At 49.2% G+C, this 27,300-nt stretch overlaps 1 protein-coding gene across 1 annotated transcript in view; it reads right to left on the bottom strand.

The window, feature by feature from the left end:
* TMEM132B (transmembrane protein 132B) overlaps nt 1-11,324 on the bottom strand; it is a 381,102-nt gene extending 369,778 nt beyond the window's left edge. Inside the window, exon 1 of the mRNA XM_027567042.1 lies at nt 11,018-11,324. Coding sequence (XP_027422843.1) covers nt 11,018-11,084 — 67 coding nt within the window. The 5' untranslated portion in view covers nt 11,085-11,324. The remainder of the gene's footprint in view (nt 1-11,017) is intronic.
* Nucleotides 11,325-27,300: the final 15,976 nt, after the last annotated feature.

Genomic DNA, 27,300 nt, shown 5'->3' with positions numbered 1-27,300 from the left:
CAATCAGCATATCCCATAGGGCAAGTTTCAAACTACACCCCAAATCTCACCACTTCTCACCTCCTCTCTAGCTACCACTTTGATCCAAGCCACCAACATCTCTGGACTATTACAACAGCCCCTCGGGGCTCTCCCTGCTTCTGGTTCCTGTGACTCAGAGCACCATCTCCTCTGCTCAAACCTGCCAGTAATTCCAGACTCACTCATTCAAGGCAAAAGCCACAGTCCTTACCAGGTTCTGGTCCCTATAATCTCATCTACTACTCAGCCCAGCCTCAGTGGCCTCCTTTCTGTCCTTGAACCTGCCAGGCACCTTCCCACCTCAGGGCCTTTGCACCAGCTGTTCCCTCTGCCTGGAACACTTGGGTGCCTCACCTCCTTAGGTCTTTACTCAAAGTCACCTTCCTAATCCTGCTATTTAAAATTACAAAACATCTCTCCCCAGCGCTCCCTCTCCACTTCCTCACTTCATGTTTCTCCAAAACCATTAACAACCATTTAACAAACAGCATATCGTAGTTATTTAGCTATTTCAGTGTCTATTTCCCTGTGCCTTAATGCTAGCCCCACGAGGATAGGGACCTTTGCCTGCCTTGTACCTGCCATATCACCAGCTCCAAGTATAAGGCCTATCACAGCGCAGGTGCACAGGAAAACATGTGTCAATGAACAAAGGCAGAATGGAGGAAGGAAGAGAACTGGGGTGAGGTTTTGAAGATCAGCACAGGGGACACAGGTCCATTTTACAGATAGGGAAACTGAGACTCAGAGAGGTCAAGGAGCCAGACCAGTGCTCCCAGATCTTCCAATTTCTTGAGAGAAGCCAGAAACCTGGATATTGACATCTTCCACTTTTTAAATGCCAGTAACGAACAAGAGAAGCCTGCAGACCAGATACGGCCCAGAGGCAGCCAGTGGCTCTCCACTGGCCTGGAAAAGTTCCACTGCAATGTCACCCTAAAAACAACTTTTTTTGGGAAAACAACATTTTTCATCTACACCATGCCCCTCCCCTTCCGCTCCCTCCTGCACAGTCTTTGGAACAGACTCAGGGAGAGCAGAGTCCCCTCCCACCTGGCCACCCCTTCCACCCCTTTGCCAAAGCATCCTCACCACTCTGCCCAGGTGCCCCCATCCCCGCTCACCTGGCCCCCTCAGCTCACCCAGGAGAGCTTGCAGAGGCAGATGGCACAGTTACAGAGAGAAACATAGCAAACCAAAGATATAAATCCATCCACAGTGCACAGCACAGAGAGAAACAGGCAAAGGGAGCCACGGGTTCCGAGAGCCTGGAGAACAGGCAGGGCCCCTCCACCACTCCAGAGTTCTAGAAAGAAAGCCAGGACCCTCCGCCAGCCACACAGAGTGAGCCCCGCAAGCTTAAGGCTGCAGCCACAGCAGTATTTTTATGTGTCCATTTGCTCCAGTGCATTAAGAGCCCTGGTGGGAGGCATTCCAAGCACAGGCAGACATTAGAGATGCGGTATTTTCTGAGTCACCCTTCCTAGGCACTGAATCCTGGGCTCTGAAGCACAGCCATGATGAGTGAGGTCCCCCAACAGATTAATTTAGGTTAACACCGCAAAACAGCCAGGGCTCAGAAGCGCTGGGCAATTCTAGAGTCTCCATCACCTTCAGTAATAAAATACAGCAATCCACTTGGACTCTATTGATTTTTTTTTTTAATGTAACTATTTTGGGGCCGAAACATAAGGAGAGGGAATTGATCAGTTCAGGAGTCAGGTGTGAGGGAGGGGAGTTCAGTGCAACCCAACTGTGGCCCCAAGGCAGGCTGAGCAAGAGAAGATGACAGAATTCAACTCCAAAGAACCTGGGCTTCTTTCCCATTTTCCCTTGGCAGAGAGTGAGCATCAGGGGTCCCTCCTGCCCTGAGTTGCCGGGAAGATGCCAAACACACACCTGGATGGAGAATAAAAGTGACGAGAGGCCCTGCTTTATTTCTCTCAGTGGGGCTATCACCACCTGACATTAAATTATGTATCTGTCCATTGTTTATTATCGTCTTACTCTGCCTGAATGATGGCTTCTCAGAGTGGGGCTGGGGGTGTCTTTTCTGCTCCCTGCTGTGTCCCCAGTGCTGAGCACCGATTAATGTCTGTTGAATGAATGATTGAGCTCAAGTGGTCAATGACCTTCTTGGTCACTTGATGCGGGCCAGGCACCGCACAAAGAACCTTTCAGAGAGTCGAATTCCTCCTGCCTCTGTCACCATTCTCCAGGTTGGCTCATTCCGGTCCGTTATGTCTCAGATAAGAAAAATGCCACCTTCTCCAAGAAGTCTTCCTGGACCACCCATACTCTCCACATTGCATTGCTTTGTACTGAATACAAGGAGCATAAATTACCGTCCGAGACGTTCCTGGTTATGGATTTGCTGGCTTCTTGTCCCTTGCTCAGTCACACCACACCTGCCCTAGAATGTAAGCCCCCGAGGTCACAGGCACCTAAGCCTGAAGGTGGGGAAACTGAGGCAAAACTCCAAGCCATGGAGGTACCTTACGGAGAGGGGAGACAGGAGTCAGGCACTTTGGGGAGGAGACCCCACCCTGCCACTCACAGGCTGTGGGGTCCTCAGTGAGTCTCTGAGTTCCTCTGAGTCTCGGTGCCCCTTCCCCATCCGGGAATACACCTGAACCCTGGAGGGAGGCCCAAGAATCCAGAGAAATCATGGAGTGAGAAACCACTTGGTAGGCAGCCTTTCTCTTCGCAGGTTTGACTGTTGCAGCAAAGAGCCCATCAGTCCCTCCCTTCCTGCCTCTCTTCCCCCCACCCCTGAAGGACACCCCTCCATCAGTCTCCCTGTTAGTGTCTCCCAACCTTGTACCAAGATCAGCAGGAGAGTTCAAGGCCCGCTGTAGTCTGAACGCTTGTGTCCCTCCAGACTTCATATGTGGAAATGCAACCCCCAATGTGATGACGGTAGGAAGGGAGCCTTTGGTGAATGAGGTCATGAGGATGGAGTCTCATGATGGGATTAGTGCCTTTACAAGAGACCCCAGGGACTTTCCTAGCGGTAGGAAGGGAGCCTTTGGTGAATGAGGTCATGAGGATGGAGTCTCATGATGGGATTAGTGCCTTTACAAGAGACCCCAGGGACTTTCCTAGTGGTCCAGGGGTTAAGAATCCACATTACAATGCAGGGGATAGGGGTTCGATCCCTGGTTGGGGAACTAAGATCCCATATGCCATGGGGCAACCAAGTCTTAGCGCCACAATTGGAAAGCCAGCATGCCACGACTACTGAGTTCATGGACTGTGGAGCCCATGCTCCACAACAGGAGAACCCTGCACACGGCAACAAAGAGCCCATGTACTGCAACTAAGACCCAATGCAGCAAAAAAAAAAAAAAAAATCATATATTTTTAAAAGAGAGAGACCTCAGAGAGCTCCCTCGCCCCTTCTACCAAGTGAAGATACAGTGAGAAGACGGGCATCTATGAACCAGGAAGAGGGTGCTCATCAGACTGTAATTATGCTGGTGTCATAACCTTGGACTTCCCAACCTCCAGAACTGTCAAGAATTATAAATAAATATCTGTTGTTTATAACCCACCCAGGGAGTGGTACTTTGTTATCACAGCCAGGATGGACCAAGACAGGGCTTATTCTACAGATGGGGAAACTGAGTCTTGGAGAGGTCAGGGGGCTAGAAGGGGCTACATTCAGATCTCCCAATTTCTTGAAAGAAGCCAGAAACCTGGATGGAGATACTGACATCTCCCACTTTTTATGTTGGCAACTAAGAAGAGATGCCCACAGGCCAGACATGGCCCAAAGGCAGCCTGAAGCCTTCCACACGGGCTCAATTTACCAAAACACCAAGTCCTGGATGCACCTAGAGATGGTCATACTAAGTGGAGTAATCCGGATAGAGAAACACAGAAATCACATAATATAGCTTACTTGTGGAATCTAAAAAGATGATGGAAATGAACTAATTTACAAAACAGAAATAGACCTATAGACTTAGAAAACAAACTTTATGGTTACCAAAGGGGAAGGGATGAAGGATAAATTAAGAGTATGAAATTAATATATGCATACTACTATATATAAAATAGATAACCAACAAGGACCTACAGGTTCTTGTATAGCACAGGGAACAATATTTTTTTAATAACCTATAAGGGGAAGAATCTGAAAAAGAATATATATGTATAACTAAATCACTGTGCTGTACGCCTAAAACACAGCACTGTAAATCAACTATACCTCAGTAAAATATTTTTAGTTTTAATAAAATAAGTACTGTTAAATTATAAGGTGCAAAACTACTTTAAAAAGGAGTTTAGAAGGAGAAGGGAATGACAGAGGATGAGATGTGTGGATAGCATCACCGACTCAATGGACATGAGTTTGGGCAAGCTCTGGGAGATGATGAAGGACAGGGAAACCCAGAGGGCTACTGTTCACGGGGTCACAAAGAGTTGGACACAACTGAGCAACTGAACAACAACAGTTTTAAAATAAACATTCTAGAAATGCTAGAAAATATCAAGTATTTTCAAAACAGTATTTGGGACTGAAAAAAAGTGCCACACCCTGCCTTGCCAATGTACCCCTCTCGGCTCCTAAGCAAGGGAGCTGTCTTTAAAGGCACCAGAATTCCCCAAAAATGGGTTTCTCAAAAAAGACTGAGCTCTGTTTCCAACTCAAAACACATCCCTGAATCCCCTGGGCCCAAATTAGTCTCAAAATCCAATAAGTTGCCCACAAAACTCAGTGTTTGCAAACACAGAGAAGGTAGTGGCTAAGAGCGCTGACTCTGAGGCAGATACACTGAGCTTTCACATCCTTGGCCCATCCTTTTGTGGCTGTGTGACCTTGACAGGTCAAGGCACCTCTCTGGGCCTCATTTCCTCATCTGTAAAGTGGGCAAGCACAAGTCCTGAGCCCGTGGGGGCCACTGAGGACTCGATGAAGTAAAATCAGCAGAGGGCTTAGGATGCACGGTAAGTGTAGATCGGGGCTAGTTGCAGTGTTTCTGATTCTCAGCTACACTGAACTAGAAGAACCAGGGCAGGAGACAAAATGGAGAGGTGGGGGGTGTCTGTCTGCCAAAGTCTCACCCTTTAATGTAACTGTCTAATCCCTTGAGGGCACAGAACTCAAAGGATTCCTAGTTGCCTGCAGAGCTGATGCCAATCTGTTTGATTTCTATGGCTGGAAACCTTAGCTTGAATTAATAGGTGTATTTGTTGCAGAGATAGAGCAGAAAAAAAGTGAAATAACCACCCACCACCTTGGAATGTGGGTCGAGTTTGTCCATACAGTTCCGTGCAAGGTTGTGGAGGCAAATCCGGCTGTGTGAGGAGGTGGATAAAGCACAAACCAGTGCCTGGGCTGGAATCCTGACCCTGTGTGACCTCAGGCAAGTTACTTGGCATCTCTGGACCTCAATATATCCTCATCTGTAAACTATGAATAATGAGGGTGTTCATTTACCCTGTATTACAGTACTTCACCCTGTTTAGATATGGAAAAGTCTGAGATGGTCCCTGCAACACAGGGAGCAACTTCAGAAGCATGTGAATCCATCATCACCCCATCATTCCATCACCACCATCATTACTATTACCATCATCACCAATCACCATCACCGTTATCACCAACATCATCACCATCACCATCATCATCACCATCATTATCATCCCATCACCATCATCACCATCACTGTCATCATCACCATCATCACCAATGTCATCATCTCCATCACCACCATCACCATGCCATCACCATCATCACCATGACCATCACCATTACCATCATTTTCATCCCATCACCATCATCGCCATCACTGTCATCATCACCATCATCACCAATGTCATCATCTCCATCACCACCATCACTATGCCATCACCATCATCACCATGACCATCACCATTACCATCATTTTCATCCCATCACCATCATCACCATCACGGTCATCATCACCATCATCACCAATGTCATCATCTCCATAACCACCATCACCATGCCATCACCATCATCACCATGACCATCATTACCATCATTACCATCCCATCACCATCATCACCGTCATCACCAACATCAGCACCATCACCGTCATCATCACCATCATTATCATCCCATCACCATCATCACCATCACTGTCATCATCACCATCATCACCAATGTCATCGTCTCCATCACCACCATCACCATCCCATCATCACCATGACCATCATCATTACCATCATTATCATCCCATCACCATCATCACCATCACTGTCATCATCACCATCATCACCAACGTCATCATCACCATCATTACCAATGTCATCATCTCCATCACCACCATCACCATGCCATCACCATCATCACCATCACCATCATCATTACCATCATTATCATCCCATCACCATCGCCATCACTGTCATCATCACCATCATCACCAACGTCATCATCTCCATCACCACCATCACCATCCCATCACCATCATCACCATCATCACTACCATCATTATCATCCCATCACCATCATTGCCATCACTGTCATCATCACCATCATCACCAACGTCATCATCTCCATCACCACCATCACCATGCCATCACCATCATCACCATCACCATCATCATTACCATCATTATCATCCCATCACCATCGCCATCACTGTCATCATCACCATCATCACCAATGTCATCATCTCCATCACCACCATCACCATGCCATCACCATCATCACCATCACCATCATCATTACCATCATTATCATCCCATCACCATCGCCATCACTGTCATCATCACCATCATCACCAACGTCATCATCTCCATCACCACCATCACCGTCCCATCACCATCATCACCATCATCACTACCATCATTATCATCCCATCACCATCATTGCCATCACTGTCATCATCACCAACATCATTCCATCACCATCATCATCATTACCATCACCATCACCATCATCATTACCATTACCATCATCACCAATCACCATCACCATTATCACATCACCACCAACATCATCACCATCACAGTCATCATCACCATCATTATCATCCCATCACCATCATTATCATCACCGTCATCATCCCATCATCCCACCACCATTACCACCATCATCACCATCATCACCATCATCCCATCACCATCATCACCATCACTATCATCACCAACATCACCATCACCACCACCATCATCATCCCATCACCATCATCACTACCACCATCATCCCATCACCATCATCACCATCACTATCATCACCAACATCACCATCACCACCACCATCATCATCCCATCACCATCATCACCATCACTGTCATCATCACCATCATCACCAACATCACCATCACCACCACCATCATCATCCCATCACCATTATCACCATCACCGTCATCATGATCCCATCACCATCATCCCATCATCCCACCACCATTACCATCATCATCACCACCATCACCACCACCACCACCACCATCACCATTGTCACTGTGATGATTTGCTACCTGCCTTTTGAGTTGACATTTGCTATTTTGGCCACCCCCAGCAGCTGTCATTTTCATGACCTTGGGCTCCTTAAATGGAGTCACAGTCCTCTGAAGGACCAGAAAGTAGAACTCCTTGACCAGAAAGGCTCCTCTGTGTAGGGTGGAAAAGTCCTGGGCGAGGAGTTTAAAAAAAAGAGAGAGAGAAATTACAGGAGGCATGAGCCCCGATCTGTCACCAATTCACTGTGTGACCCTGAGCAAGTCACTTTCAATGCCTGAGTCTCCTTTGCCATTTGCAGAGAGGGTTGTTGGAGGAGATGCTCCAGAACACTTCTTGCTCTCCAAGTCCAACCATTTACTCTGGAAAGACTTGGTGGGACCACTACCACCCCATGTTGCTGCCTCAGGTGCCAGGGTGCTTCCATCTCCCTATGGTGATGGGAGGTGATTCATCTGCTGAATCCCATAGCTTCAAAGGGAAATGCACTCTCTCCATCCCCATTCAATTTTAGAGCCAGGAGAAAAAAAAGGAGGTGCACAGCCACACACAATGGGGGGTGGGGGAGAGTGCGCTTACATCCAGGCACAAGGCCCCTGCAAGAGCTCTACAGGCCCAGAGACCACCCTCTCAGATTTCACGTCAACAAACGAGGGGTTTCTTGTGCTCCTTTGGACCATGGCAACCACTTCCCTCATTGTTGGCTTCAAGCATCGCAGCTCATGCAGAAGCCTCATGCCTCCCAAGTTCCCTGCATCCGGTGGCAGGCGGGGGTAAGGAAGGCAGAATGAAATGATTTACTCTGGGAACCTCCACGGTACAGCCATTAAATCACTGGAGGGGGTGGGGGGCGCGACAGCACTGGCATACCACTCGCCGTCATCCCCAAGGCCACCTCTCCAAAGAGCAACACCACACACAGGCAACCCCCCCCCAAAAATCACTATTGTAAAGAGAAAGAAATATACCACATGCCACGCCAAGGTGCCAGGCACGGCTAAGAGCATCTCTGCCTTGAAGCCAAAGTCTCCCCCACCCACCCTCCCATCAGACTAGCAGGCTCTGCCACTCACAAGGACCCTCTGTCGGGGGTTCCCCACCCACCCTGATTTTATTAGACCCCAAGCACAATGGGTCAATGGAGCAAGGCACGTCCATTTTCCCCAGCAGGCACTGGAACAGCGCCGCTAATTTGCAAAGCCATAGCGTGCACAAAAGTGGCTTGAATAATGGGGGCCCCCTAGTCGCTAAGCCGGGGGACTTGTGCTGACTCTTACCAAGTACAGTCCCATATGTTTAAGCGCTTGCAAGGCTCAAAGAAGTACACCCACCACACTCTTTACCATGGCAGCGACCCACGCAGGAGGGGGGAGGGGGGCATAAAGCAGACAGCCCGTTTGTGATGGGGGAAGAGAGTGTGTCCTTCCTCGCCTCTGAACTCTTCCAGCCCCTCTCCTGGAGCCTCAGTCAAATGGGTTGGGAAACCACGCCAGAAATTAACCAGAAAATCCAATCAGCCCTGAAGGATGCTCTAGCTAATTCCTCCGAACCTTTCAACCAACGATAGGCAGCTAAGTATCTTTCAGGAATTTCAGCCTTGTTTCTTTTTTTTATTTTTCCTTCCAGCTCTCCTAACTGGTGCTAAATGTAGAGTTATCAACTGTTGTCTCTTTATGTCCCTGGTGGGGATCAGAGAAAGGCTTATATGTGCTTGCAAGGACCTGGTGGCAGCAGTGGGGTTTCTGCCGTAGCAGCACCTGTCAGAATGAGCTGCCCAGCTGAGACCTGGGGGCAGACTCGGAACCCGGGCCAGCACCAGGTTTCAGGGATGGTATACCTTCCCAGCCAGGACGGGGCCCCCCAGAGACAGGCACCAGCTCTTCTGTTGCTAGTGGAGGGGGAAGCCAGGGTTCACCATGTTCCCTTCCAAAGCATTAGGCAGGCAGCCTCTCTGGGAGATTTCTCATCTTCACTTAGCAGCACATCCAGGCAAACTCTGACCACCCCCACCCCTCCACCCTGTTCAGAAACAAAATCGAGACAAAAACTGCAATTTTCAAGTCCAAGGGGACTGTGCACTTTGGAGAACAGGCTCCAGGGCTTCGGCTAAGAGGAAACAGCCTCAGCCCCGCAAACAGCCTCTCTTTGGTACCACAGAGGACCACGGAGAGCTGAACACAGATCAGAGCTGCTTATTAGCCAAGCAGATTGAAGATTCATCCACAGTTAAGCCCAACACCGCTCTCTAAATCGAGCCAAAGCTGAACTCCGATGGACATCTCTGACAGAAGGCTTTCTCCGAGTGGAAGGTTTTATTTAACATTTTCGGTCACTTAAAGGCATCTCAAAGCAAGACAATATTTACTTTTTCCATGCAAATACATCACACATTAAGTTGGCAAACAACGTTGGCTCCTGACTGCAACCCTCCAAGACAGTTGAAGCTGAAAAGTTACACTTGTATTTTTCTGCTGCGTTCTGGATGGCTGTGTGGTTTGTTTATCAACAAGATGAGAAGAAATTGTCTCAAGCAAAAGCTACCTGCTCCCAAATCACGGATCCTGATGTTAAAAGGTTTGGAGAACCGAGCTCTCCAAATGTATATGAATGCTGTTGGTGACTGTTCCCCGTTCCTCAAGCCTTTACGATATTCTTCGCTGCCTGGGGTGGGAGGAGGGGAGGAACTGGCATTTTAGGATAAGCGTCCTCGGGAACCAACGTGTAACCACACCAAGGTGGTAGAAAGCTTTTCAAACTCCAGCGGTGACCCAAAATACCTGACTATACTGCCTTTCCCCACACGCTAGGTTTTGGCAACAGCTGCGCCGAAGCCAGCGGGGAGCCCGGCTCCATGGTACCCAAGCAATGGCTCTAGGCATCACCACGTTCCAGGCGCCTCTGCGCGCCCGGAACTGCCTGTCCGCCTTGGGGTCAGGGCGCTGGGGCAGCCCGCGTTTCCAGGGGGCTAACAGCGGGCTGCGCCGTAGCCAAGGGAAGATCACCTGGGGAAGGGGCACCTTCGGCGGGGATGTAAAAGCAGGAGGGTACCGCGGGGCTTGGGGAGGGACTGCGCACCAGCCAGACAGCTCCGACCGAGGCGACCTCAAGGTGGGGCCCCGCAGGTGTCCTGGGGGAGCCGGCGGTGCGTCCGCGGGCATCAGGAAATGGAGAGAAGGGGCCCACCGACTCTGCCACAGCAAAATCGTCACGGGAACTGGGTCCTGGAGGGGATATTGCCCCAAGGCAAGGCAAAGAGGCGATTCGATTCCTGGAGGCGCGCCCCCACCCGCCTTGTGAGGCTGAGCGCACCCGGTCAGTTGCCTCTTGCGCGCTGAAAGGATACGCAGGAAAGCTGGGGGTTTGGGGAGGAAGGCGGGCAAGCTCTCGCGCTGGGCAAAGGGGTACGTGCTGGGGACCCCTGGGTTCCCAGAGTCTCCTTAGATCTGTCCAAGTTCGGGAGACGCAAGCTGCCGGGGACTTGAGAAAGAGGTGGCTGCCCCGTGCGGGAGCCAACTTTGTGCGCTGCGGCCGGGGTCGGGGATGGGGACTGGGAACGCGTTACCTGGGCACCGGAGGGCCATCAACGCCAGCAGAAGCCCGAGCGGCGGCGCCCGGACCGGGGGCGGCATGGTCCTCGGCGCGCGGTGGGCCCGGCCCGCGGCTCCCGGGAGCGGCCCCCGCGGCTACGCTGGGGCGCCGGGCATGGCTAGCTCCCAGGGCGCCGCTCTTCCCCAGACGCAGGCGGCCGACGCTGGCGGCGCTTCCCTGGCTGCGCCTCAGTGCGCTCTCCCGGGTTCGTCTGTGCGCGGCCGGGGAGCAGGGGGCCGCGGGGGCTCAGCGCCCGGCGCCCTGGCCCGCCGCCCCGCACTTGGCCCGAGTTGCGCAGCCCCCGCCGCCGCCGCGACTCCCGCGCCCCGGCGCCCGTCCCATTCCGGTCGCGCCGCCGCCGCTGCCACCACCGCCGCCTCTGCCCGCGCCAGCTGCCGGCCGCCCCTCGAGCCAGCGAGAGAGTGAGCGAGCGCGCGAGAGCCAGGGAGGAGGGAGGCGAGGCGGGAGGAGGGAGGGGCCGGGGAGGCCGGGGGAGGGGCCCGCCGCCGGGAGACCGGGCACCAGGCGGCCGCCCGGCGATAGGCGGCGGGACGTGCCACTCCCCGGCGTCTCCGGGGGAGGGCGCCTGGCCGCAGAAGGCCTGGGAAGCCCCGCGGGGGTGGTCAAGGCGTTGGCGGGGACAGGGACCGCCGGAGGGATGACCTACTGGGCGAAGTGCGGACAGATCCGGGCGCATTCGGGGCGTAGTGGCGAGAGTTCCCAAGGTCGCGGGACCAGAGAGATGGGGAGGGTCCTAGGAACGGGGCAGCGAGTCTGGAGGGAGGTGTCTGCGGGGGACGGGGACTGCGGGACTGCGCAGACCAGAGGTCCTGGGATAGGTCTGGCACAGCTTGTGGGGGGGTGGGGTGGGGGGGGTGCCTGTGGGGGAGGGGAAGGCAGGGGAGGCCTCCGGGAGTCGGGGGCTACCTGAGGAGTTTCTTCAGCGCACTAGTATCGGGGCGTGGACGCGCTGGCTGGGTGCGGTCAGGGGTCCTGAGAGAGATCGAAGGCGTCTTAGGGATGGCTACCCACGCTTAGTGAGAAGCGCGGACCCTTGGGGGACCCTTCTTTACCCGAGCTAGAGGACTCGCCTGCCCGTTTCTCGCAGGCCCTAAGAGCGCGCGGAGGGAGGGGGCGCGGGCCAGAGAGGTCCCCGGAAAGAGTTCCCCGCGCAGGGTCAGACAGCGACCGCGCGGGGGTGTAGCGGAGGCAGGGATGAGGATCGAGTGGTCGGATTCTTCCAGCCTCGGGGCAGGGCCTCCGCTGGGGTCACAGTACCCATTTTCCGGAAGTCCTAGATTTCCGCCCCCTCCTTGGGAACTGCAACAAGGCTAGGCTGGGACGTGAGGGTTGCGGGGTGGAGGGGGGGCGAAACGAAATGGATGAATCATGCTGGGTGCATGTGGGGGTACCGCCCGCGGTCCTCAGATGCCCTGAAAGTTGCTTCAGAGCCGGAAGTGTAAAGGGTGGGGCCGGGAGGGCGCGAGGGGGAAATCCACCTGCGTTGGAGTCTTTGCCCCAGCCCCCATCATACCAGCCCCTGGCTCTAGTATCTCGGTCTTCCCTGAAAAAGTGGGTCAAACTCCTCGGAAACGGTCAATAAGGCGGCGGTGGGGTGATGCAAAGACAAATTTGGGGAAGACTTAAGAGGCCTTGAGACCAAGCAGAGAATCCTGGCTCTGCCACTCTAGCTGTGCGGCCCTGGAGGGAGTCATTCAACCTCCGCAGCCTCCATCTCTCCCATCTGAGAAATGGAAGCCACTGCCGCGTCCTCCTGGTGTCCCAGACAACGTATATAAAGCCCCCGACCTATGAAGTAAGAGCTCATTTAAAGGGATCCGCTATGCACATTATCATTCCCATCATGATGGTCATTATCATTACGTATCTGATTTGCCTCTGTGGGCCCAGAGCTCACAGCAGCAGAACAATCCTCCGCCCCTCCCAGCTGGCGAGGAGGGATGTCGGGGGACAGGGCACCTGCTTCATTAGTACAGACAAGCTCATTAGCAGCGGCAGCACTCAGCTCTTCTTGGATAAAAGAAGGAAAGAGCCAGGGGCAGGTGGCCAGTCTCAGGCCCAGGTTGACTGCGAGACATAAAGGGATCTTCCGATGCAGCTAATAGACTCCTTTTGCAGGGAACTCCTGCCCCCGCTGAGATCTCTTTGGGCTGGAAGCCTGGGATGCAAGGAGAGCCACACGACAGGCTGGACAATGGGCAGTCGCTGTGGGTCTGGGATGGCCTTGCACAGGGCCCATCAGCCCTCTGTCTGTGACTGTCTCCCCAGAGCAGGAGGATGATCCCCGAGAAGCTGCCAGGGCTTTATTGGGATCCTCCATGCCGGGCTGTGCACAGCTACCGCTTCTCTTTCCCCAGCAAATTCAGAAGTATTTGCTAAGCTGAGCACCTACTGTGTGCCAGACCTGTGTGGGTTGATGGCAGTGGGGAGTTCTCCAGCTCAGAAGAGGGGACAACCCAAACTCAAGGGACTCAGAGGGAAGTCCCCGCAGGGAGCGCAAAACAGGAGTGACCCGGGTTGTCTATGCTAAAATGCCCCAGGCATCTTGACCAGGCAGCAGAGCTGGAGGGCTGTGACCAAAGATAAGAGGCTGTTTTCTGGCAGGGGTGCAGGGGAAGGGGATAAACCGGTCCAGCGAGTCCCCAGGCCAAGGGTCTGTATGCTGTCAGACCCAGAGGTCCATGATGGCAGACAGTGATTGCCTGCCTCCCCCAGCTCTGAACCATCCCTGCGGACCCCACAGAGCCACCCCGCTTCTCCAGGGCGGAGCCTAGGCTGGGGGCACAGACACCTCCCTTTGCCCACCTCTACGACCCCAGTCCCACCCCTAACCCCACTCCCACCCAGCCCATCCTAGCCGCGCAGGCCTCCAGGTGTCCCTGGGCACGCCCTTGTTCCAACCTCCGCGCCTTTACTCGAGCGAACTCCTCCTGTGGGCACTTCTTTCCCCGGTCTTCCCGCAGCGGGAAGATCTCTCCCTTAAGATTTCAGCTCCTCAGACAGGCCTTCCCAGACCACACCATCAAAAAAAGACCCCCACACAGCTCACTCCCTCTGTAGCCCCCCTCCCCTCACGTATTGTTCTGAGTGCTGCTATTCAGGAGCTAAAGTAGACACGGTTCCCCCAAGCCGTGATCGATGCTGCTGCTGGTGGAACCAGAGGCTGTGAAGAAGGCTCTGGCTCTGATGGTGGCTTTTGTGTGATTTTGGACCAGCACCTAACCCTCTCTGAGCTCTTACGTAAGCAAAGATGCAGCTGGATAAGAACTTCTGCATATTAACCAGGCCCCTGAGTCTCTACCTAACGGGGTATTTTCAAGGGTTATTCTGAGCAGGAAAAATGGTCTACCTGAATTCTGAAGATCCTCAGGGAAGGCGGGAAGGACTGGCAACAATGATCTAGGAGACCACAGGTCTCCCACCGCATCTCCCCGCCACCCAGCAAATCCCAGAATCTTACGCCCAGTCTGCTGGCCTCAGAGCTTGGGGCAGGATCAAAAGAATGACAGTCCAGACTCTCTCTCTGTGCAGATGGGGAAACTGAGGCCAGGAACAGCCCTTCCCCACGTTCTGCAAGTGTGGAACTACCAGTCGGAAGCCCTCTCCTTCGGGTTAGGCTACCCCCAGGCCCCGCCAGCCCTCACCCACCTGGCAGCCACCCCCTACGCGGGTCCCCTGGCGCCTTTCCCCGCCCCTAGTTCTGCTCAACCCACGCGCCCGTCCGGCTACAAGCGTAGAGCGACACTGCCATCTCGTGGCTGTTCTTGGCTCTGCGGGTCTGGCCTGAGCAACAGAAGAAAAACCACGGAGAGGACAGGACGCGGGGGAGGGGGAAAGGCGGGGGCACCAGGCAGAGAGATTTCCCCACCTCCCCCAACTCACAGAGGCTTGAAGAGACCGCTGTGTCCTCTGCACAGCCAACGCTTCCGACACTCTGGCGGCGACCCCCACCGGAATCACTCGTTGAAATGTTCTTTGCAAGAGGGATTGTCTTCGTTTTCCAATGCAAATAAATGCTCAAGGTTACCTGAACCATCGCTGGCATTCTCTCCAGGGAACAGAATCGACTCAATCAGGTCTGCGCCACCCAGTTAATGGTGGGGAAGGGGAGTCTCTCAAAAAAGCGGTGGAACTCACTTATATAGGAAAACAAGAATAATACAGTTCCAGGATACATGGACCAGTGATGGAAGGAAGGGGGCCCGTTTCTGACAAACTTTCTGGGGCCCTAGGACCTCAAGTACCCCGTCTCTCTCTCTCTGTCCTCTTTCTCCACTTTTCTGTATAACGGTTACTGCCAGCATCATATGTTCCTTCAAGGAAGAAACTTCTTGACTTCTGGTCTCTTCCATTGCATCTGTCTTGTTCACCAAACAGCTGGTGTCAAGAATAGTTCTGAAGGCAAGGGAAATTTCTAATAAATAGTGGTCAAATGAATGAGTGAATGAAAAGACAAGAGCTTAAGGATTGAGCCGGGAGCCTGGCGAGCTACAGTCCCTGGGGTCATAAAGAGTCAGATATGACTGAGGGACTAAAAAACAACAACAGCCTTCCTAGGCAGCAGAAGCCCTGATGAGCTTGTGAAGATGAAGAATAGAAGGGAACCTGAGTTGCTTTCAGGTAGCACCCCAGAAGGTGAAGAGACCCCAGGGAAGCATGGTCCTGGAGTGTTTAAGCAGAAAGCACATGAAACAGCCCTCCTGAAACTTCCAGCGTGGCCTGGAAGCAATAGAAAGTTCCGTGGATTCCCAGGCAAAGTGCTGGGAGGGGGTGTGAGAAAGCAGCCTAGAAGAAAGACACCAGAGCGGTGGGATTTTTGAGCAAGTTTAAAGGTGTAGAGCTGAACGATGACTCATCTTTGGAAGCAAGGGGATGGTATTTAACACAGGCTGGGCAGGCACTGCTCCAAGTGCTTTCTATGGTTTGATTTTTTAAATTATGGTAGAATGCACATAACATACCATTTTAACCATTTTTTTAATGGGAGAGTTGAGAAGATTTTTTAAATAATTATTTATTTGGCTATGCCTGGTCTACAGGCATACAGGTCTACAGCACGTGGGATCTTTTTTTTTTAATTGCAGTATTTGGGATCTTTCAGTTGCAAGCATGCTAACTCTTAGCTGCAGCACGTGGGATCTAGTTCCCTGACCAGGGATTGAGCCTGGGCCCCCTTCATTAGGGGCCCGGAGTCTTAACCACTGGACCACCAGGGAAGTCCCCGTTTTAACCATTTTTAAAGTGTCCAATTTGGTGGTATTTAGTACATTCACGAAGCTGTGCAGTCATCATTTATATCCAGTTTCAGAACTTTTTATCACCCAGAACAAAATCCCTGTACCTAACTACTGTCCCCCGCACCCCCAGTCTCTTTTGTTATTCAGTCACTCAGTTCTGCCTGCCTCTTTCCGGCCCCATGGACTGCAGCACACCAAGCTTCCCTGTCCTTCACCATCTCCCAGAGTTTGCTCAAACTCATGTCCATCGAGTCCGTGGTGCCATCCAACCATCTCATCCTCTGTTGTCTGCTTCACCTCCTGCCCTCCATCTTTCCCAGCACCAGGGGCAACCACCTGCTCTGTGTCTCTATGGATTCACCAATTCTAGACATCTCATATAAGTGGTGTCATACAATATGTGATCTTTTGTGTCTGGCTTCTGGTACTTAATGTTTTCAAGGTCCATCCCCACTGTAGTATAGACCAGTACTTCATTCATTTTTCTAGCTGAATAATATTCTATTGTATGGATACAACACCTTTGTTTATCCATTCAGTTGTTATTGGACACTTGGGTTGTTTCCACCTTTTGGCAGTTATGAATAGTGCTGGTATAAACACTTGTGTCCAAGATTTTGTTGCAGCTTATTGTCCATTCTTTAGGGCTGATATGTTTTAATTCACAATCATCTGTTTTCTGACTGAAGAAACCGAGGCACAGTGAGATTAAATGATTTGCCTATGGTCACACTGCACGGAGAAGGCAATGGCACCCCACTGCAGTGCTTTTGCCTGGAAAATCCCATGGATGGAGGAGCCTGGTAGGCTGCAGTCCATGGGGTCGCGAAGAGTTGGACATGACTGAGCGACTTCACTTTCACTTTTCACTTTCATGCCCCGGAAAAGGAAATGGCAACCCGCTCCAGTGTTCTTGCCTGGAGAATCCCAGGGATGGGGGAACCTGGTGGGCTGCCGTCTACGGGGTCGCACAAGGTCAGACACGACTGAAGCGACTTAGCAGCAGTGGCACACTGCCAGCAGAGAGTGGCAGAATCAGATTTGACCCCAGGCAGTCTCACTCCAGGATCCATTAGCCACCAAGGATGGATTTTGCTTCCTCCACCTACTGTTGCCTCTGCACACCCAGGCCCCCAAAAAACTTGATGCAGCCCCATCTTTCTTCTCAACACATTCCCAACTGGTTTGAGTGGCAGTGTGTCCTGCCCTGGGAGCAGGGGGATGAATCCTCACACATCCAAACCAACCACAAAACCTCATACCAGGGATTGTTCTTATTGAGGCGTATGACCCAGTGTTGACCAATAAGATGTAAAGGAGAGTTGTGGGGAGATAGCTCTCCTTGATCAGATGAAAGAGGCAAAGGGCCCTTTTCGCTCTGTTCTTCCCTCTTTCTTCTTGGCGTTTTATAGAGTGAAGGTGTGATAGAAGGACTGTGGCAGCCTCTTTTGACCTTGAGGCACCACAATGCCCACAACTACAATGGCAGAGCAGGAAGACAGAGAGCTTCTGACAACCCTTGAGCCATGGTGTCAGCCCCAAAAGTAGTGCCTCCAAACTTCCTGTTCATTGAGATGAAAACAATTAAAAACTGCCTTTTGGACATCCATTACTTGCAGCCAAAAGCAGTCTAATCGATACAGGCAAGAAAAGCTCAAACCACTCACAAAACAAGTCAAATGGTAGGAAAAAAAATACAGAAAATTGTATTTCCTTTATGCTGAATTTGTGAGGGTTAAATTATTTTTCAAATTATGTATTCCTGGCAGAAACTCAAAGATACAAATATTGAAAGAACATAACTCCCATCCACCAGAGATAACCACTCCTAATATCTTAATGCTTTTCCCACTGACTTATTTAAAATGGACTCAGATGGCATGTATTGTTCTAACTTGCTCTTTGCACTTAATTATACATTAGGAACATCTCTCCACACCATCTAAGCATTTTTCTGTATGATAGTTTTAATGTGTGCCATCTTATCATTGGAAATGCCACCTTTTGTTTAACCAGTTTTCATGTGGCTGAACAAATGTTCATTTGTCATTTACAATTTTTCAGTGTTCAGAAGCAACAGTCTCATTCCTGCACGTTTATACAGGCTCTTAATTACCTCTACAGGGTGTAATCCTAAAAAACAAATTGTCAAATGAAAACCTGTGCCGTTGAGGATTTTCATATCAAATGCCTCTGGGGAAAGTTGCACCCGTTTAAATTTCTGTGAGTGCATGGCAGTGTCCTTTTGCTCAAATCTGGATTTGAGGTCTATAAATTCAACCTTGTTTATTTTTTTTTATTCCTTTGGACACATTGGGTCTTCATTGTGGTGCACGGGCTCTCTCATCGTGGTATGAGGGCTTAGGTGCCCCCATGGTGTGTGGGATCTTAGTTCCCCACCTAGGGATAAACTCACGTCTCCTGCATTGGAAGGTAGATTCTTAACCACTGGGCCATCAGGGAAGTCCCTATTTAATTCTTTTTAATATACATTCTCTGATTCATGCAATTAATGACAGATTTTCCCTTCAGATTAGATTTTTGTGTATTATGAATTTGTCAATATCCAGGAGATGGTCACTATGAAATTTAGAAATTTAGTGAAATTCTCACTCCAAATTGGGAAAGGAGTACATCAAGGCTGTATATTGTCCCCCTGCTTATTTAACTTATATGCAGAGTACATCATGTGAAATGCCGGGCTGGATGAAGCACAAGCTGGAATCAAGATTGCCGGGAGAAATATCAATAACCTCAGATATGCAGATGACACCACCATTATGGCAGAAAACAAAGAAGAACTAAAGAGTCTCTTGATGAAAGTGAGAGTGGAAAAGTTGGCTTAAAACTCCACATTCAGAAAACTAAGATCATGGCATCTGGCCCCATCACTTCATGGCAAATAGATGGGAAAACAATGGAAACAGTGAGAGACTTTATTTTGGGGAGTTTCAAAATCACTGCAGATGATGACTGCAGCCATGAAATTAAAAGACACTTGTTCCTTGCAAGAAAAGTTATGACCAACCTAGACAGCATATTAAAAAGTAGAGACATTACTTTGCCAACAAAGGTCCATCCAGTCAAACCTATGGTTTTTCCAGTAGTCATGTATGGATGCGAGAGTTGGACTATAAAGAAAGCTGAGTGCCGAAGAATTGATGTGTTTGAACTGTGGTGTTGGAGAAGACTCTTGAGAGTCCCTTGGACTGCAAGGAGATCCAACCAGTCGATCCTAAAGGAAATCAGTCCTGAGTATTCATCGGCAGGACTGATGCTGAAGCTGAAACTCCAATACTTTGGCCACCTGATGTGAAGATCTGACTCACTGGAAAAGACCCTGAAGATTGAAGGGAAAGATTGAAGGCGGGAGGAGAAGGGGACAACAGAAGATGAGATGGTTGAATGGCATCACCAACTCCATGGACATGAGTTTGAGTAAGCTCCAGGAGTTGGTGATAGGGAAACCTGGCGTGCTGCAGTCCATGGGGTCACACAGTCAGACACAACTGAGCAACTGAACTGAACTTAACTGTAATGTTATCATCACTCATTATCATAATTTGTAGAACACTCCCCGTGATAAAATCTGAGTGCGAAGGATGATATAGTGCCGTGTCCGGAAAATATCTGGGTTTGTCCCGTCTGTGTAGTTCTTTCTCCTGACCACTTAAGCCCATGTGCATTTTAAAATATTTTTTGTTCCCCTCACAAATTAATTATATTTATATTTTAGTCTTTGTTTAGGGGAGCTTCCCGTGAAAAATTAGAGAGCTTTTAACCACGCCAGGATTAATGCTAATTATCTTCTCTGGATTTTTCAAAGCATGGAAGCTCCACAGAGGTACAGGAAATGACTCAACACAGGATGGAATTGTGTCCTTCAACACAGGACGGGATGGGTGCAACTGTGGAAGCGTTGATGGAAAAAAGGAGACACGTGCTTAATGGATGTAGTCCTATACATTCCTGTCTTGGAGAACTCAAGTTTAAATTTCTTGGCTTGTCAAATCACTACATTTAGGCTGCATAGGGCCAAGAGATTTCTTGTTGTCTAGTACCATAGGATTCAGATTACATTTTCTAAAGACAAAAACTTAAGTCAAAGTTATTTATTGGCTCACATAATCAAAGTGTCCATGAATCCAGGCAATTCTGTCTGGTTCCAGGGGCCCAACGTTCTCAACATTCTGTATCAGCAGAATGACAAGGAAGGAATATTATTTGCCACAGTGAGGTCACATGCCTATTGCTGGACGAATCACTGTGCCCAAGGGGATTGGATATGCTAATTGACCAGACCTGAGTCCAATCCAAGAGCTGGGAGGGACATCAGCTCCGCCCAAACCACGCCCCCTGTGGGTGGGGAGAGGTGTGTTTCCTTGGGAGATACATAGTGCTATTTTCAGAAGACGGATACATAGCAGATCACACGACTGATGCGCACTGCAAGTAGCCTCTGTGTGAAAAGGACACTTCTCTGTTGATGAGGGAGCTTCCGTCTCACTCTTACAGTTCCCAAACACCCATTCATTCAGCAGGCAAAAGACAGAGGTGAAGGCAATGCTCGTGTTTTTAAGTGTGTAAAAAAAAAAAAGGAATTTTAAATATAGTTGCATTTCCTTAAGAATATTTGTGTTGAGTAAGTCCTGTGCTTTGAACCCTAGAACTGGAGTACCTCAGTTTTTCACAGCAACACCTGCTAGCAGTAAGGCAGGAGGTCTCGGTTAAACATACAAGTAGAGAAAAGCTCAAGTCAGAGCATCATTAATGAATCAGCATGTTCGGTTCCCGTCATTAGGCTTCCCTGCCCCAGAGGAGGAAACCTGCCCCTATTAGCTCAGGTGCCCAGATATGGGTGCCCCTTAATATCTGAGAAGCTGAATATGATCGTTTTTGTCTTGCTGTTTATTGAGACCTTCCAATGTAACAAACCATTTAACTGTCCCAGTAAGTCGGAGAGGGGTTTTTACCTCCATTTACAGATAAGGAAATTGAGTCTGCAAAATTTAATCAATTTGCTCCAGGCGATTCAAGAAGCAGAGCTGTCCCCAAAGCCCTATCTTAGGCACCACAGTGCTCTTAGTCCGTCTCCTCAGAAAGCTATTCCTTAGACTGTGAAGAAAGCTGAGCACTGGAGAACTGATACTTTTGAACTGTGGTGTTGGAGAAGACTCTTGAGAGTCCCTTGGACTGCAAGGAGATCCAACCAGTCCATTCTGAAGGAGATTAGCCCTGGGTGTTCATTGGAACGAATGATGCTAAAGCTGAAACTGCAGTACTTTGGCCACCTCATGCGAAGAGTTGACTCATTGGAAAAGACTCTGATGCTGGGAGGGATTGGAGGCAGGAGGAGAAGGGTACGCCAGAGGATGAGATGGCTGGATGGCATCACTGACTCGATGGACGTGAGTTTGAGTGAACTCTGGGAGTTGGTGATGGACAGGGAGGCCTGGCGTGCTACAATTCATGGGGTTGCAAAGAGTCGGACACAACTGAGCGACTGAACTGAACTGAGTATCATGATGCAGAGCTGGGGGGACTTCCCTCGTGGTCCAGTGGTTAAAAATTCGCCTTGCAATGCAGAGGATACAGGTTCATGCTGTGGGGCTACTGAGCCTGTGCGCCACAACTAGAGTCCATGGGCCATAATGAAAGGTTCCACGTGACACAATAAAGATTCCCTCGCACAGCAACGAAGACCAGAGGCAGCCCAGTAAATAATCGATTTTTAAAAAAAAATATGTAGAGCTGGGGACTTCCCTGGAGGAAACATTTAAGACTCTGCAATGTGTGCGGGTTCCATCCCTGGGAGGGGAACTAAGATCCCTGCATGCCTAATGGTGGGGCCAAGATGATTTAAAAAAAAAAAGCTGCCTCAATAGGATGGTCATACAGTTAACTATTGAGAGCTGCTTAACTTTTCCACCACGTTGAACTTGAACAGGAAATAGCAACCTGAGCTATTAGGACTGATGACAGAACTTTACAAAAACTGATTGGCTGGGAAAATAGGGACCTGGCAAGAAAATTCACATGCCTTAGAGATGCCATGGAGCTGAGCTCCACGGCAGCCCCCGGGCAGAACCAGCACCTGTTTGGGGGCAGGGGATGCGATCGAGTTTATTAAATGCAGCAGTGAAAGTCCCCCCTGGGTACAACATCTTTCGAACCACACCATCTAAATCTCATGGCAATCATCTCCTTGACATTTACAAATTCATAATGTATAATGAGCTAACCTGAAGTGGAAATCTTTTATTAATTGCATAAAACAGAGAGTATATATTAAAAATGAATACATAAAACAAACCAGATTGAGTTTGTAACCCTCAAATAAACTGGCCACGGAAGGAACGTTCACGCACAGGACTTCTTGAGATTTTAAGTTTGTAATTTTGAGGAAATCCTATTTTCTTAGCTTTTTAAATTAATATCATTTATTTGGCTGCACCAGATCTTAGTTGTGGCACACAGGATCTTTAGTTGCGGCATGTGGGATCTAGTTCCCTGACCAGGGATCAAACCTAGGCCTCCTGCTTTGGGAGCAAGGAGTCTTAGCCACTGGACCACCAGGGTAATCCTAGACTCTTAGGGATTTGAGGATGGAGCCAGTGGCTGAGAGAGCTCTTCGAGAGGCTGATGCTTTCCCACTGTTATTGGGCAGGTCCCCAGGCAGGGTGTGGGTGCTCCTGCCGGGTCCATGAGCACTGTTTGGTGTCCTGGCTTTTGCTGATGTTGGCTGCAGGTTTCAGAAACACAAGTGAGTTTTGAGTTGAAGATGTTGTGTTTGTCATTGGGATATTTGGGGGCACTCAAGAACACACCGCTAACAAGTGGCAGAGCTTAGATCTGACCTCCATCAATCTCTTTTCTACTCCCACCCTGAGTTTCTCATGTCTGTGTGATTTACAGGACAGAACTCGCCTTCCATCCCTAGAGGTGGATGCTCTGAGCGTGACATCGGCCATGGGCTGATCTTGAGGTCAGGGCTGCCAGTCCACCTCCACCCACAAGTGCCCCATCAGCCTCCAGGGCCACCTTGCCTGGTGCCAGAAGTCCTCTCTCCCTGTAGAAGCGAGGCCTAATTTCCAGAGCTCCTCGGGAGAGCTCATGCAGCTGAAATGAGAGGCTGGAAACGCTAAGTATAACCGCTTGAAGCAGTGCTGACAGCTTCTTGCTGAACGAAGGTTCTGATTATATAACGAGGCTGCCTGGGGAAGGAAGCCTGGTGCCTGTTCAGATTTTGCAACAAAAAGAAAAGAAAGAAAAAGTAAAAACAAATGAAGAAAGTTAAAACTGTCCTCCTTAATCATTCTTTGCGTAAATATTTATTGAGCCCCTACTTTGCACTAGGTGCTGTTGTGGGTGCTGGGGATGTGACAGAGATTCAGACCAAATTCCCTGCGTGGGGAAAGCTGACATTCTAGTGTGGGGAGAGAGACTATAAACCAAATAGATTGGCAAAATATATAGCAGGTCGGATGAAAATAAGTACAAAGAAGAGAAATAAAACAAGTAGAGAAAATATTTTTAGAGTGGGAGGGAAGGGAGTCAGAAAAAGCTTCCTTGCAAAGATGACATTTGAGCAAATATTTAAAAGAGTGAGAAACTGAGCCACATAAGTGCTGAGGGCTGAGCCTTTCAGTCAGTGGGAACTGGAAGTGCAAAGGCCCTGGGGTTGAATGGTGTTGCTATTAAAAAGGCGCAAATAGAGACCCATAGTCCAGACTGGGAGCATTGCAGACACAATGGACAGAAGATGATCACTCCCAGCAACCTGAAAACAAAAGCTAATGTGGTTGGGTTGGCAGGGACTAGGAAATGACTTCTGAAGGGGAGGAAGAATGAGAGATGGAGAGTGGGGGGAGTTGATTCATTCATGCATTTTGGGGGTAAGCAGAATTCTAAGATTCCAGCCCTGTATAGTCTCCAGGACTGTGAATATGATGGCTTTGACTCCTGGACTATTCCTATGATTAGGTTATGTTATATGGTACAGTTGATTTTAAGAAAGGGAGCTTGAGACTTCCCTGGTGGTCCAGTGGTTAAGACTCCTCACTCCCAGTGCAGGGGGCCTAGGTTCAATCCCTAGTTGGGGAATTAAGATTCCCCCATGCCAAACAGTGAGACCAAAACAACAACCAAAAAAAGGGAGATTATCTTAGGTGACCCGTTAAGAGCAACTGCCTTCTTCCTGAAGGCAGATATTTGAAGTGAGAAAGGTTCTTCATGGGCTTTGAAGTCTCCAACCTCATCCCCTGCCATTCTCTTCCTCTCTCTCTGTGTGGTAGCCACCTGGCTTTCCTTCTCATCCTCAAACACACCAAGCTTCTCACCTCAGGGCCTTTGCACTTGCTGTTTCCTCAGGCCCAGATCCTCACATGCCTGGTCTCTTCACATCTTTCCAGTTTCTCCTGAAATATCACCTTTCTGATACCTTTGCCAACCACCCCATCTAAAAAAGCCCTCACCAGGGACTTCCCTGGTAGTCCAGTGGCTAGGACTCCAAGCTCCCATTGCAGAGGGCCTGGGTTCGATCCCTGGTCAGGACACCAGATTGCCCAAGCTGCAATGAGAAGATCTCGCATGCCACAATTAAAAAAAAAAAAAAAGACCCTGCATGCTGCAACAAAGATCAAAAAATCCTGCATGCTGCAATGAGGACTAGGTACAGCCAAATGAAAAAATTTTTAAAAGGCTTCTCCCCCTACAAATCTATTTATCTGCCTTTTTAAAAATCTCTTCATAGCATGTATTATTCTCATATTTTATTTGATTTACTCATTTACTTGCTGCTTATCTTTTCCACTGGACTCTAAGCTCCAATGCTGCAGAAACCACGTCTTCCTCTATCTCAAAGAGTTTAGAACAGCTCTTGGAGCATGGAAGACACTCAATAAATACCCGTTGACTGAAAGATCGGAAAATTCCTCTGATTAGTCAGTGGTTGTTTTTATTCCTTCCAAGAGGTGTGGGGAAAGGACTGAAAAAGGAATAATTCATGGAAAAATGAAAATCCTAAGCTATAGCGAGACAGTCATTTGCATAATGACAAGCATCTGATTTTTAATATAATTCCACCTCCAAAGTAAAATGTTAGCTATTCAAATGAAGCCAGGCCCCATGAAAGGAGTCAAACAAACAGGAATCACAAGGATGGAAATCAAAATCCTTCTGTGGCTGACTCCCCCCCATCACAGAACAATTTTAGTTTTTGCCATCTAGAACTTGCCAGCTATTCCAAACACTGTTGGCTATCTAATCCAGCACCCAGCCCCAACTTCTTTCTCCCTGACCTCCTCACTCTAAGATGGGAAAGTCAAATAGTCATTTTCCCAGACTGTCTTGAAGACCTACTTCTGTCTAGTGAGATGAAATGGAAGAAATCTAAAGATAATCAGGGAATGCCTTCACCTCCCAGAAATAGGAACAGAGGTTACTGATCAGGCCGTAGCCCTTCTTCCTGCTTTAAATGTCACCATGATGGCTGGAGTTGTAGCAGCCATCTTGTGACCATGAGGAGAAGGCCCAGAGAATCAGAGATTAACCTTTACATTAGTGAGCAGCTTTATCATCATCCAAAGATGAGTACCTCTAGAATTCTTGAAAAATGAGAAAAGTAAACCCTTATTAAGCCACAATAGTGAGGTTTTCTGTTAGCTCCAAGCAAAAATCATTTCCTACCATTTTACCAGCTGTGTGGTTACAGACAGATCCATGTGAGTGAACAAAATTGTGTCTTTTGTCTAAGCAGTTTCATATCCAGGCTCTGATTTTATCATCACAACATTCCTTAGAGTTTGGATGAGCAGACTCTAATTTCCCCATCTGGTAGATAAAAACTCTGAGATTCAAAGGGGTGAAGTGACTTGCCAAGCATCACACAGCTATGTGTTGAAACTTGAGACTCAGAACTACAACTTGGACTTCCAAATTCCTAGTTCAACACATGGAAAGACAAGAACCTACGATATAAAAAAGGATCCCTTAAAAGAAAACATTCATTGTAAATCTCTGTTTGATGGCTTTAGACCAACAGAAAGCTGTCATAAGCCAATTAGAAATCCAGGACCCAAGTGGTCCAATCTCAGAAGACTACAGTCAGCCCTCCACATCCATAGGTTTTTCCTCTCCAGATTCAACCAATCATGAATCCACGGAGGCAAAACCCGTGAATTTGAGGGCAGACTGTATTCACTCACTCTACTAGGTCATTTTAGATACAAGACTTGAGCATCCAAGGATTTTGGTATCTGCAGCGGCTCCAGGAACCAATTTCCCTCAGATACTATATTGTGGTCAGAGTAACACTGTCCATCAATCATAAAGAAATTCCTAAATAACTCAAGGTCCTTATTTATTTTTTAATAACAACCTCCCGGTCTCTCTCTCTCTTTTTTTAGGTGAGAAGAAGGGGGGTGCTATGCCATGCGACATGCAGGATCTTAGTTCCCCAACTAGCGACTGAACCCATGCCCCTACAGTGGAAGTGGGGAGTCTTAACCCCTGGACTAATCAGGGAAGTCCCAAGGTCCTTATTTACTTTTACCATAAAGGATGGTTCACAAAAATATTTCTTAAAATTCTCTTTTCCTCCTGATCCACGTTCCTCCGCCTTCACACATCCTCTCCTTCCTTCAGACTCTCCTGAACCCTCTCCCAAACTCCCAGGTCTTTCTCCCTGAGCCAGTTGTTACTTTATTATCTCTCAGCCCCAAATCCATCCTTCTCTGCCCTGCTTCAGGACACTGGAGCTGGCCCCAGGAACATTTCTTTTCTTTCTTTCTTTTTTTTTTTTAACCTTTTGGCTGCACCCTGAAGCCCGAGGGATCTTAGTTCCCCCACCAAGGATTGAACCTGCACCCCCTGCATTGGAAGGTGAAGTCTTAACCATTAGACCGTTGGTGAAGTCCCTCCATGAGTATTCTCCTCTGACAGCTGGTAGGACGTTAGGCTCTGTCCATAGAGGGCAGAAGGTTGGCAGTCCCACTCTTTC

Source organism: Bos indicus x Bos taurus, chromosome 17 (assembly GCF_003369695.1).
Source record: "Bos indicus x Bos taurus breed Angus x Brahman F1 hybrid chromosome 17, Bos_hybrid_MaternalHap_v2.0, whole genome shotgun sequence".
Lineage (NCBI taxonomy): Eukaryota > Metazoa > Chordata > Mammalia > Artiodactyla > Bovidae > Bos > Bos indicus x Bos taurus.
The sequence above is the reverse complement of the archived record's forward strand: the minus strand, read 5'-3'. Positions and strand labels throughout refer to the sequence as shown.